General features: G+C 41.6%; 1 protein-coding gene across 2 annotated transcripts; it reads left to right on the top strand.

Annotated features, from left to right (window-relative positions):
- On the top strand, window positions 1–12,513 carry LOC308289850 (heterogeneous nuclear ribonucleoprotein L-like). 2 transcript variants are annotated; one of them, XM_080731619.1, is made up of 14 exons: window positions 1–123; window positions 1,942–2,057; window positions 2,863–3,100; window positions 3,346–3,433; window positions 4,071–4,165; window positions 4,299–4,371; window positions 8,065–8,097; window positions 8,444–8,515; window positions 8,912–9,177; window positions 9,785–9,906; window positions 10,122–10,323; window positions 10,663–10,714; window positions 10,842–10,952; window positions 11,913–12,513. In XM_080731619.1, the coding sequence occupies exons 1-14, from the start codon at window positions 46–48 to the stop codon at window positions 11,969–11,971; spliced, it is 1,605 nt and encodes a 534-aa protein (XP_080587745.1). In that variant the 5' UTR covers window positions 1–45; the 3' UTR covers window positions 11,972–12,513. The 2 variants fall into 2 exon arrangements, with proteins under 2 accessions (XP_080587745.1, XP_080587744.1); XM_080731618.1 differs by having other exon boundaries at window positions 10,663–10,720.
- Window positions 12,514–13,371: the final 858 nt, after the last annotated feature.

The raw sequence follows: 13,371 nt of genomic DNA, 5'->3' as shown, positions 1-13,371 counted from the left end.
CTACTAGTCTACATTTAACAACCATCCTTTTTAAACCGGGACAACATGGCTACTGCAACGAGCCGTTATTACAGTGAGGAGGGGCGGGCGACCAAAAGACAGAAAACTGACGGAATGTCCACGGTAAGTTGAATTTGAGAAACTGTTAAAACATATACGTAAATGCTTGTTTTGGAGCAATACTCATTTCATTCTCAGTACACTGCTAGTCTGCTACGGCTACTGAACCCCCTCCCCCCGCTGCTAATTCATTCCCTTTAGTTTTTTCCCCCCATTTAAATGTTTCATATGCATACGCACTTATATCAATAGTTACTTATAGTTTTTTTTTTTAATGCAAACAGACACAGTTGCCGATATTACTCCCATGTTTGAATTGAATGAAATGACTCGCCGCCGGGCCACGCCATAATGTGTGCACTTACATCTTACAACGTAGCAGCAGCGCTTTGTTCCGTTAGCATACATGCTAACACGGGCGCTTGTGAACGGGGGTCGTTCGTTCTCGAGCGTTTTAATGGCAGTGGTTTGCATTTCATTTTAAACCGCTCGTGGTTTTATGTGTTATTATTTGAGGACACGATAACAGCAAATCTAGTTCACATTTTAGTTGTGTGTAGTGATTGAAGCTAAAGCGGCAGCAAAAGCACCCTTCCCCCGCAGTAACGTTATGACCTGAGGCGTTTCTCAATTCTCACTACGTTTGTTTGGATGTTGGGTAGCAGGCTACAGAGATGGGCCTACTCTTGAGTCAATCCACGGAACCGGTACGATTTGGAGTTTGGACTTTTCCTTCGGGAAAATTTGATCGAAATACATTTATTTTCTGAATAGCCCACTACATTAAGGACATTTAACATGCAGAAAAAATATTTTCCCATCTCAGGGAATGATCCATTTAACAGGTTTGAAATTGATAACGGGGTTGTGATGTTTTACTCAAGATGGCCATTACTCTACCCGTGGTGATTAAGAAGAGACCACATGGGCATGGCATGCATGACATTTAATAGGAAATCAGATACATTGTTGAAATAACTAGTTTTCACAAATGATTGTTTTCTATCTTTATTTCATGTTGAGTAGTTAAGCTTCACAGCCACACTATGAGAGTATACATGACTAAATGGGTGGAAAATGTTTTCTTTCTGCAGCATCTTGCTCAGAAGACTTGTAGAATGCATTACATGTTGTTGATGTCACTAAAGGGGTAGTTCATACTTTTTACAGAGAGAATGACTTGTGTAATGCATGACCAGCAATGGTTTTATGTGAATAGCATAATTTATGGATTATTTTGCATTTTTAGTAGTCATATCTCAAGTCCACTTTCCTTAGCGGTCATCCGAGACATGACAAAATAGGTTAGTGTCTACCAAAAAAAAGATAAATTCTGGCATGAATATTAAATGTATAGGTTTTTCACAATATTAAAGGGAACATTTCGATTGATGATAAAAAGCTTAACATTTTGGAGGCCAAATAGATAATACACTTAAAAAGGTGAAATGGACTTCACATCGTACCGGTTTCGTGTAATGACTCTCATACTCTGAACAGTGGTGGAAAAAGTACTCATATCTTTTTTTTTAATTAAGTAAAAGTATCAATACTGCAATGTAGAAATATTGTTACAATTAAAAGTCCTGAATTCAAAATTTACTTGGGTTAGTGAGGACCTATTATATGAAGATGGTTTGAAAAGTGGTGAAGTCGTCCTTTAAATACAGTACTTGAGTAAATGTACTTAGTTACTTTACACCACTGGTATAAAGACTCCCATTTGCACATGTAAGTGACAGAGTTAAACATGTTTAAATTAAAATATTCTCCCCCCCTGTGCCAATGTTTACTACTCTATGGTAGCTTGGCGAATGTTGCGCATATTTAAATATTCATTAGGTTGATGAATATTGAGTTCTGATACAATTTCTTTTGAAGGGATATGAGGACCCCCACAAGACCCTCCCGTCCGTGGTGGTGCACATCCGGGGATTGGTGGATGGCGTCACCGAAGCGGACCTGGTAGAAGCCTTGCAGGAGTTCGGAGCCATCAGGTAACGTTTTGTTCCTCTTGTATTTTCCTGGCCACTGACTGCTGAATTATATATATATGTCACGGTTAGATAGAGAAACAGGCAGATCGAGAAACGGAGCACTCGTCGTGCGGCGCGGGGCGGAACAAGCGGTCGCTTTGAGCCACAACAACGTAGCGTCGGCAGGAATGATAGTGCCTCACCCCACGGTGGTTAGGGTTAGGGTTAGGCATGGTTTTACTAAGGTTAGGGTTAGAGTAAGGCATAGTAAGCTAATGGCTAAACACCAAGCTTGGCTAAACGCCAAGCTAGGCTAGTAAATAAAGAAAGAGTCGCAAACGAGTGACGTCAGCGCCTACACTAGTGAATGGCTGTTGTCGCCATCTGGTGGTGATTGGTGTGTGGTGAACAACAAAACAGCCACGATCTGGCTGAGTTACCCAAACTGACTGTAACATATATATCGTTGTCCACGAGTATTTTCTGAAGGTCAGTGTTTTCTGAGTAAACACTGACCTTTTGTCTTGTGTGTGGGAGCCAGGCCCTAATTTGATTACACATAATAAAGTCCCACTGCATAAGGGCATGAGCAGTAACCTTAAAATGTAAACGATTCAGGAGTTAAAAAAACTTACTTGAGGAAAAACAATTATTATTCATAAGCAGTGGCAGCCTTTTCAGGCGGTAACTAGGAAATGTCTTAGCTAGCTAATCATTTGAGTCTTTTTACAATTTGTTTCCACACACCAGAAGGGCCATTATGTATCATCTAACACTACCTGGTGTATAATTTATGTATTATGAATGTCCTCTCTGATGTACCTAGTTATGTGGTGGTGATGCCGAAGAAACGCCAGGCACTAGTTGAGTATGAGGACATGAACGGTGCCTCCACGGCTGTGACCTACGCGGCAGACAACCAGGTGTACATCGCTGGCCACCCGGCCTTCATCAACTACTCTACCAGCCAGAAGATCTCCAGACCAGGGGACTCTGATGACTCCAGGAGTGTCAACAATGTTCTGCTGCTCACCATTATGAATCCCATCTATCCAATCACCTCGGTAAATGATTACTCTTGTGATACAAAAAAGGAGATCATTTATTTCGATGCATTTTCATAATTAATTTCTGTTATGAGCTGTAGTGTTCCCGCGGAGATGTATGCCTACTATTGTTGATGGTCGATTGTATTGCCCTGTCACCTAGGCCAAAAGAATGTTTATGAATACATTAGCATTGACAGTATATTTTGCTGTTGATTTCCATTCTACCGCTGATGACATTGTTTGTTTGTTTTTACACACAGGATGTCCTCTATACTATCTGCAACAACTGCGGGCCAGTCCAGAGAATTGTCATCTTCAGGAAGAATGGTGTCCAAGCCATGGTTGAATATCCTTTTACAATCAGTGTGTTTGGTTCAAAGAAATCTGTCTTGATTTGCGACTGATGTATGTAGTAGCAAAACTGCGGGGGAGTAGCTTGCCAGAAGCAGATGTAAGAATGTGCAAAACTATGGTTTGTCATAGGCAATCGCAGGTACTGCCACTTGGCATGTCATTTAGTGGAATCATACATCACCTTGTCACTGCGTGGTAGCATGCTTTTGTTGATACCTTTATCCTTGATGATAACTTTCTGTGCATTTGTCATATCTGTTAATAACCGCAAGGTAGTTTTTGTTGTTGTGCAGAGTGCAGACACCTTGGGGGAATCCTTTTGTTCATCCACGCTAAACCACTCCTTGACAACTGTCATATTCTTGTCTGCATGTATCAACTTAGAAGCTACAGAAAGCGAAAGTGATGTATTGTCTGTGCACACATCACCTGCACAAATATCATTTTTTAAAATTATCTTTACATTTTTTTTATCACAACATGTATGGCTCACACAGCATATTGGCAGTGAGACACTGTTGGAGACAAAAATATGTAAAAGTAGTTCCTATCAATTTGTCACAATTTTAAGCTATTGACTGATCATTCTTCGCATACCTGTGTCTCTACTTCCTTAACTCCGCTATTACATTTGACTCGGTGCAGAGTGCACAACGGGCTAAAGCTTCACTCAATGGAGCCGACATCTATTCCGGCTGCTGCACACTCAAGATTGAGTATGCCAAGGTACGTGCTACAAAATGTTTTTCCCTTCCTTTTTCACAAACATGCTACATTTAACTAATTAATGTGCCAGTCATGTAAATGTTGATGGTGTGTATGGGAACAAGTTTCTGTAATACATTTTGTATTCCCACAGCCTACTCGTCTGAATGTCTTCAAGAATGACCAGGACACTTGGGACTACACCAACCCTAACTTGGGGGGTCCAGGTAAATCCTCAAGACACAAGCAAGCATTCATAGTTGCATTCATAAGCACCAAGTTGCCTGTGTTTTCTTGGTAAAAAGATACTTTTCAGCCCTTTTACTGCCACTGTGTGTGGAATGGGAGAGGGTCTTTCATTAAGTAGGCTTTTCTGGAACCATGGAGGCTGGGAGACTCTTCCTTCACAATGCCACAACATATTGAATGCATCAAAATGTAGCATTGTGCTTAATTTGGTTCCCAATTGTAATATAATTCGGAGCTATTGAATAGGGGACAACCTCCTAGAGGAACTATCGTGGCATTAAGAATGAAGTGTGGCTGTGGGGCCCCTCTTCTGAATTACTATGTTCAGTATGTTGGGTAACAAGCTTGGGAAATTATGGACATTGAGGTTAACAATCTTATAAGTACTGGTGATTGTAAATCGTCTTTTCTTTACAAAACTATTGGGTCAGTATCAGCCTGCAGTCAAAGGTGCAAGAATGCATGATTTGTCCCTAATTTAAAAAATAAAGTGTGTAGTGGGACATTTGAATTTACACCATGCATATCCGTCCAAAACACAAATGATACTATTCTTCCATTAGACTCCCTCTGTCAAACAAGAGTTATGTAAAGCATGACTGTCTGTCATGCTTCTTGGCAGTAAGCAATGTCAGTCATTTGACATGACGACAATACTTGCCTTTACCTAAGCCCCTTTAGTTTTGACATGACTATGCCCGGCTGCCAACATGTCACTATTGTTTGTAATGAGACCTTTTTTGGGGGGTGAGACTGAAAGGTTATTTCTGGTCACATTCTAAAAAGTCCTGCAACTTCTGTCTCACCAGAGATGGTGCAGAAGATATGCATACTCGTTTGTTGTGAGCTTGTAGATAGATCGGCTCTGTTAGCCGCACTACATGGTGGCACAACGAGTCATATGGCAACATCCAATGCAAGACTTGAACGAGTGATGCAAAGCTCATTGTCTGGTACCGGGCAATCAGGATATAAAATTATATTGTTTGCTTGTGGAACAAACGCCCTGTACCGTAATCCCCCAGGGGACTACTAGGCCTTTTCCCTCTGCCCAAATCTCTTTGCCGGAAAAAGCAGATCTACTAGTGCAGACAATTTCTTTCTGGGGCGGGTGTGAGTTGGAAGCTCTGCAGTGTGTCCATGTTTAGATTTTTCCATCCTTTTAAGCCCTGGAGCGGTAGACAAAGGAGGAAACAATTTTATGATCACTGTTCCATACCGCCAATTATAGTAACAGTTTTGGGAGACTTACCGTAAGATATGACAGATATGTGGTCTGGTTACTTCGCGGTCAGGTTGACGTACGTTCACAAGTCCATCACGCACACCTGAGTGATTCATATTCCATTTTAGGCTTTTGTTTATCACTTGACATATTTTGTTTTGCTTGAAATGCAATACATTTATTTCAGTCACTGAATGGAAAATCCATCAGTCTTTGAACATGGAGATGGTTCCACATATATTACTACGGCTCCATGTATATTACTACAGTGGTATCTATACAGGTTCCGTCTGGTGCTTATGAAACTGTTATTCTCATGCCCAAAATTATAAAACGAATGTACTGACCGCACAGACAGATACTGGTCTCTTCCACTATTCTTTTGTCGGTCTAGTGCACTGCTTCTTTGCCAAATTAGTGAATAGTGAAGGAGACCGTGATCAGTATGGGGTACCTGCAACAGAAGCAATGCCAGTCTCCATGTCTTCCAAAATGTCAGAATCACTGTAAACTGTAAAAATGTACTGAACTTTGTCTCGAGGGAGAGCCAGACACATTTGCACTGACAACACCCGCCACCACCTCAAGTATCTACGTTTAACGTGAGGACACATCCACCCTTGTACAGAAGTCCCACAGTCCCTTCAGACACAGGGAGAGGACATAGTCTCCACTCATGCAACATGTTGTAGGACTGATGACTCTTCATCCACCTTCAACACCTCATCTCTGCATCGCAACAACAAAAGCCACGAAGACACCAATGTTACCTTTTTTATGGTACCACACACCTCAATCGGAGAGGGTGAGGAGTTTGGTTGTTGGTACTGTGGGACACCAAGCTATGCTTGAGTCCTTCACCTTTCTCCCACCCTCTTCTTCCTCCACTGTTCCTTCACACCCATGTTGTGGCACATGTGCCTGACACACTGACAACAGACCACAGCTTTTGCCACCTATAAACAGCACCTGGAGAAATTACAGACTGATACATCCAAAGAAGGAGGGGACACCACAAAGATAACATCCATCCACGTAAAGACACAGCTAGTGACAAATCTTGCAACAAGTCAATTGAGAATGCGATCATGCTGACACAATTTCTTGCTCTACCAGTTTACTGTTTGCGGGAAGGGCTGTGTGTTTCGTTTTTCCTCTTCAGTTGCTAAAGAACAAAACACTCAAGCAACACATTACCTCCACTTCTGATGCTGTACCACCAACTGATCCAATAGATGACTTGCACTACCTCCACTGATCCCCAAGTTGTAGCCAGTCACATTGGATTTGTTGACACAAGAACAAAACACCCAAGAAACACATTCCCTCCAATACTTCCTGATGCTGTACCACCAACTGAACTGATCCACATGATGATTAACACCACCACCACCACTGACCTCAAGTTGTAGCCAGTCACATTGGAGTGAACAACTGATGAAGACAGAACATTGCTGACAACACCCAAGTCAGGCTTATCAAACACTTTATGTGGAGACTGAGCTCCCCTTTCCTCTTTCTCATCTTTCCCTCCCATGTGCTTTTCTTGCTACATGCATCCCTGTTAAGCTCTATTTTTTTTTCTGAGTGCAGATTTTTAACACCTTCCATGTGATACAGGTTTGGCAATTTACACCTAAAGAGGAGCCAGCTCCCCCATCTGAACTGTGCTCTGTGGCAGCCTACCAGTGAAGTTAGCATGGACCGATTAACCGACCTGCCAGCAATGGCCCACATCTTGATAGAACCGGCGGGTTCTTTCAGCGCACGAGGGAATGGATAAGAGTTTGGGATGAAATGAATTTGGTGGACATTGATGGAACTACTGCCCAACTACTTCTGAAGCAAATGTCTTCCCCTCTCCCACTGTTTGTAAGCAAGCAGTAAGTAAATCAAGCCCTCCCTCACCTAGGGAGCACGACTGCACAGAGCACAGCACCACACGATTACGCCAGTCCCCCAGCACCCACCATGGCCATACAAGACTGACCTAACCTTTTCTTCCCCATACAGGCTTACTCTTTCTTTTTCCTGATTGTGGTGGGAGGTGGTTGTGGGGTTTTCCTTTCGAGACTTGACTAACATGGGCCATATGTTATGTTCTCTCTGTTAACAGCCAATGGTGTAAAGAAATAAATGACACACAATTGCTCTGTATTTTGAGGAAGGGGTGAGCCTAATAAAGTGGTTGGTAGAACAAAAAACATGGAATTAAAGTGGCATTGGAATTTGCTGGGTCTTCTACCCATGACTTATTGGTAATATCCCATTAACTGCCATGCAAGTATAGTTTTTGTGTATTTATTGGCATCCTCATTGTCTTGAACATATAGGAAGGTGGTAGTGAAAATGAATTGTTGGTATTAAGGACCAATGTACTTTGTTCTTTTCAATTGAATTAACCTGGCCTGTTTTGATTTGTTTGATTTATTTTGTACCTGTACAGATGGTGAAGCAGAGGGAAATGGAAACGGTGCAGGTGTGTAATTGTGTTACGGTTTAATTCCCTCCAATTCTAGGCATCTTATGCAATATACCTTTTGTACAATACTGCCATTCTCCCCAACTATCTTTCATCTCCCTTTAACAAAACTGTTTTGCCATTTCAAGGCAAGATCATTACGTTTTTAAACGTCATAGTCTGTAACTGATGTACCATGTAGTGCAGTCTTTGCTATGATTATTTGTTGTCTCTTTCTAGACCCCAATGCATCCATTCTAAATGCTTACACCTCAGCAGTCTGTAGCAACAGAAAATCTGTTTTCTGTAGCTACTTCTCATATGACACTTAAATGTTCCCTCTTTTTCCTTTGCACACTTTTAGAAGATGTAAACGCCAATCCCAACAAACGAGCAAGGCAGCCTGCACTGCTGGGAGATCACCCCCCAGAGTATGGTAAGACCAGGATACAGTCACACACATTTCCTACAGAGTAAATTCCTCAGTGTTTAACTGGAGTGTAGACATTGACCCAGAAGGGTCTATGCATACTTTTGTATATTTGCAGAGTTAGAAATGTATAATTCACTGTAGAATGCAAAGATATTTTTCTGTCGTATCTCATTCTTGAAGATGTAATGGACAACTTGTTTTTATGGTAAGTTGCCTCCCGAGCAATGAAAAGACATGGCCAGAATGTTGTCCTCTTGGTGATATCGAGTTTGAGGCTTTGAGAATTGTAGTGTACCTTTTTCAACCCATCAGCTAGAAACGGTCTGCCCCTCATGCAGTCATAAGTACTTTAGATCTTCTCCTCGTCTAATATGCTGTTTGTCTTTGTTAATTCCTCAGCTGGCGGTTACCATGGTGGTTACGATGAGAGCTACGGGTCCCCTCCATATGAGGGCCGCCGTATGGGCCCACCAATGAGAGGAGGACGTGGTGGTGGTGGGAGGAGCTATGGCGCCGGGCCAGGCTACGGCCCTCCTCCCCCACCTCCTGGAGAGTATGGTGCCCATGCAGACTCTCCTGTTGTGATGGTGTACGGCCTGGACCCAGTCAAGATGAATGCTGATCGCGTCTTCAATATCTTCTGTCTCTATGGCAATGTGGAGCGGGTACGTTCCATTTGTTATTTATGGATAATGCAGTCTGGTATGCATGCCTGAAGGTAACCTAAGATGGGTAATTGCAAAGTATGAATTTCACATGTGCAATTGTAAAGTGACGAATTGTCGTAACAACTAGCCCTAATCCGACTGGATTACATTCCCATACCACACATGTAATGTAGTGCTTAAGATGGTTGGCTCTAATGTCCCTTTCGGTGCGGGAGACCCGGGTTCGAAATTCCGGCATTGCAGTCCTACAAACTGATTGACGTTTGTAATTTCTATAATCTCAATGTTGGAGAAATGTGTTTTTTTGGGTAACTGAAAGAGTAGTTATATGTAACTATACCTTTAAACCTGGGAACCCCTTTTGAGGTTGTTGTTGCCAGTATAGTGTACATTTTATTGGCAACTTGCGTGCAGCAGTCACTTGACGTGTGCTCATTTCTTGTCTCGCCCATTGATTTATTTTATCACCTCACCTATTGTATTCATATCAGTCAGATTACACAACAGTCATGCCTTGCAGCCTAGTACTTGCTGCCGGTAGCTGGGAGCCCCATGTGACCTGTTATTATATGGCTGTTAAGTTGGGCATTGTTTGTCTGTGTAGGTGAAGTTTATGAAGAGTAAACCTGGAGCAGCCATGGTGGAGATGGGCGACTGCTACGCTGTAGACCGTGCAATCACTCACCTAAACAACAATTTCCTCTTTGGACAGAAACTCAATGTCTGGTATGTACAATTACTGGTTGTGACAAATGACAGGCAGTCTCTGCCAAATGAATGAAGAGTTTGTGCCAATCATGAATGTTCATACCGCTCGAGGCTATGTTTGTTACTTAAATGTATGCACACTAAAGAAGGCAAGACTCTAGAATCTGTTCAACCGTTTTCCTTGACTGCCGCTCTCTTATAATGTCAATCGGTGAATCTGATCCTCCTTGCAGTGTGTCCAAGCAGCAGGCCATCATGCCAGGACAGTGCTACGAGCTGGAGGATGGTAGCAGCAGCTTCAAGGACTTCCATGGCTCCAGAAACAACCGGTTCACATCTCCAGAGCAAGCGGCCAAGAACCGCATCCAGCACCCGAGCAATGTGCTGCACTTCTTTAACGCCCAGCCCGACTCTTCGACAGAAATCTTCTCGGGGGTAAGTGGGACTGAAAGAAAGGGAGCAGAGATCTAAAAAGCATGCGTTGCCATGAGATTGAGGAATATTCAGAGCTGAACAGTTTATTACTTTAGATTTAAAAAAAGAATCTAATGCCGTTTCTAAATGGCCAGTGGCTCCCTTATTTATCAAGAGAAATATTACCGTAAATGTCTCATAACTTACATATTGGCATTTAGATTCGCACATTTCGTTACATTGGAATTCTCCTGGATGTGCGAGTTCACATGAATCTTAAATTACATTTATTTTAATTCTACGTAATGGTGTGGAAATTAACTATTATTACTGTCATTTAACTGATTGCCTTCTCTACAGATTTGTGAAGAAATTGGTGTCAAGGCTCCCGTAAACATCAAACTTTTCACAGGCAAGAGTAAGCATCATTTTACAGATGGTCCTACGTTTTATGCAACATCTTGTAAAATGCAAATGAGAGTATTTTGAACACGAGTGGTCTGTAATCCCTGTGACTCACTGTGCTGTTTGACCTCCAGGTGGCGCTGCCCCCAGTGAGCGCAGTGCATCGGGCCTGCTGGAGTGGGAGTCCATCAATGATGCCATGGAGGCACTGGGCCTGATCAACCACTATCAGATGAAGAACTCAAGTATGTACACAAGTATATCACCCTGAAGGGGAAATGCACCATAACCAATAGCCTCATTTTCCTACATTTAATTTATCCCGAAAAATTTCTACAAGCTTGCAATGTGTTGCAATCCGTTAAGCTTGATTTGTTTCGCCCTGAACTGACATGCACAACGTAGGGATGCCAAGGTTAGAGTGGCTAAGATACAAACATTGACGTTTTGTACACTGCAATGAATTTTGCATTTATAGCATTGCAACGTTTTTTTGGGGTGGAACTTAACTTTATTCTCAGGGAGGGGTTGGCTGTTGGAGTATTGTAGCTTTGGTTTGCCATTCATGTGTATTCCAGTTTAGCAATAATTCTTAACCAGGGTGACCATTAGCCTGTAGCTATGCCCCTCCCAAAAAGCTTTTGTCCAATGCTAGTTTAGAATAACTGGCAGCGTGCCAAGGCAAGCTTCTGTGAGCAGCACTGCTCTTGGGAGGGGCATAGCTACAGGCTAATTCCTTATTGCAATATAAGTCCCCAGGGGTTCCCCAGAGTTCCAACAGTGGGTCCTCCAAATCTTTGAGTGATGGACACTTCTTTCTCCTTTTTTATATTAACCACTTGAACCCTATCGTCCATATTCTGAGAACTTGAGCCAAAAATAGCAGATCTACAACGCGCTGCGAGGCGTTGTGAGCTTGTAGATCGGCTATTTTGGCAAAGAGCTTTGTTGTAGAGGGGGGAAAGAGCAGACTAAGTACAGAGTGAAAGGTCAAGTATTGACTGTTCAAGTGGTTAAGTATCTGAAAATAAATTGACATGAATCCAAAATACACTGATTTTGCTGTCAAACGATGGAATCTTTGAAAAGATTATGGGGGTCCCTGCTTCACCTCAACTAAGGGGTCCTTGGCCTGAAACGTTGAAGACCCCTGCCTTATTGCAATATAAGTTTCTAATGCTCTCCTCCCCCCTTCTTCTTCACAGCTGGTCCGTACCCTTACACCCTGAAGTTGTGCTTCTCCACTGTGCAGCATGCGAACTGAGCATGCTCTGTGGCTGCAGAGGAGCCCCCCCCCACACTTAGACCACGACTTCACCAAACCCACCTGATGCAAACTGATGTCCAAAACACGAGAAATGTCAACCTGCGAAGGACGTTGGCCTGCAACGGTCGTACATACCCTGCCAGCTGTAAACTTGTTTTCTTCGTCACACCAAACAGACTTTAATCCAATACTGACCAGCGTTTGAAAAACATATTCAACATGTCCAGGTGTGGTTTATAAAGGCGTCTGTGTGTCTGTATTATTCAGTTGTCCTTTTTACCTTATAATCATACAAAAGCTCGGAGTGTTAAATAGAATATTTCAGAGATCTGTTTTTATGCTTGGATGGATAAATGGCTATTGTAACTTTTGTATGAGAAGTGTTTATTTTGAAGCTTTTTTTATTTTATTTTTTCCCTTCAATGTGTTTTTTTTATTATTATTATTATTATTGCTACAGTTTCAGTACTGCACCTCCATGATACTATGTAGTAGGAGTTTCTTTTGTTGTAAGAAAAATAAATACGATTTGAAGCTTAGTTCACTCTATGGCCTTTTTTTTTTAATGCTTATCGTACTTTTTGTATTGTCCATGAGGTGAATTGTTTTTAGAATTCATTGATTCAAAACTGAGGGAAATGGAGTATAACATAATCTTAAATGGATTAATATTGCATAACTACCCATAACCTTTTGAGATGGTCCAACCTTTGGAAAGTCCATCTCTAATTATTTGGAAATAGTATGTCATAAGCTGCTCAGTATATCATCCTTTAGTTTAAATGGTCTTTATTTAAACCTGGAACTTACAATGAATAAAATCTTTTTACCTATCTATGGTAGATAGCTATCTGCTGTGGTCCCATAATTGACCATGTTGTCAGGGGGCAGGCCAAGCAGAGATTGCCTGAGGAATAAGTATGAATTGTATCTTTTATAATTTGAACATAATTCAAAGATATCAGTCGGACTTGTGATACATGATGGGAACTGATACAGATTTATATCGAGGTCTCCTTCGATTGTAACGGGCAATAAATTAAATTTAAAGGAGACTGGGAACTACTACAGCACTGCACTACTGTTAACACTGAGTGTAGAGTAGATATCTTCAGTTAGTTTCTTTTGATCTGTCCTAACAAATGAATTCCCCCAGTCCTAATCTGCTTTAGTTGTTGTGTTTGTTAATCTCCTGCAAGAAACTTGCAATTTTATATTTTTGCATTGTGTAGAATAATTGTTTATGAATACATGATCAAATCATGTGATGGAAGGTCTGTCTAGTTTATGATCCCTTTAGGGTTATATTTAAAAATCTATATGATTTTGGCCTTCATAAAATGTAAAATAAAATAAACAAAGATTGAATCATATATATAGTATTGTAGCCCAAGGGT

The sequence above is a fragment of the Nannobrachium achirus genome (assembly GCF_963921795.1).
Source record: "Nannobrachium achirus genome assembly, chromosome: 8".
Classification (NCBI taxonomy): domain Eukaryota; kingdom Metazoa; phylum Chordata; class Actinopteri; order Myctophiformes; family Myctophidae; genus Nannobrachium; species Nannobrachium achirus.
This window is presented reverse-complemented; position numbering and strand designations above follow the sequence as displayed.

What these genes read in the sequence shown, in the direction of transcription:
- LOC308289850 (XM_080731618.1), top strand. Translation starts at nt 46, where the DNA reads ATGGCTACTGCAACGAGCCGTTATTACAGTGAGGAGGGGCGGGCGACC. An exon ending in TCTATGGCAATGTGGAGCGG is followed by an intron (nt 9,178 to 9,784) that starts GTACGTTCCATT and finishes TTGTCTGTGTAG; the next exon opens with GTGAAGTTTATGAAGAGTAA. An exon ending in GGACAGAAACTCAATGTCTG is followed by an intron (nt 9,907 to 10,121) that starts GTATGTACAATT and finishes TCCTCCTTGCAG; the next exon opens with TGTGTCCAAGCAGCAGGCCA.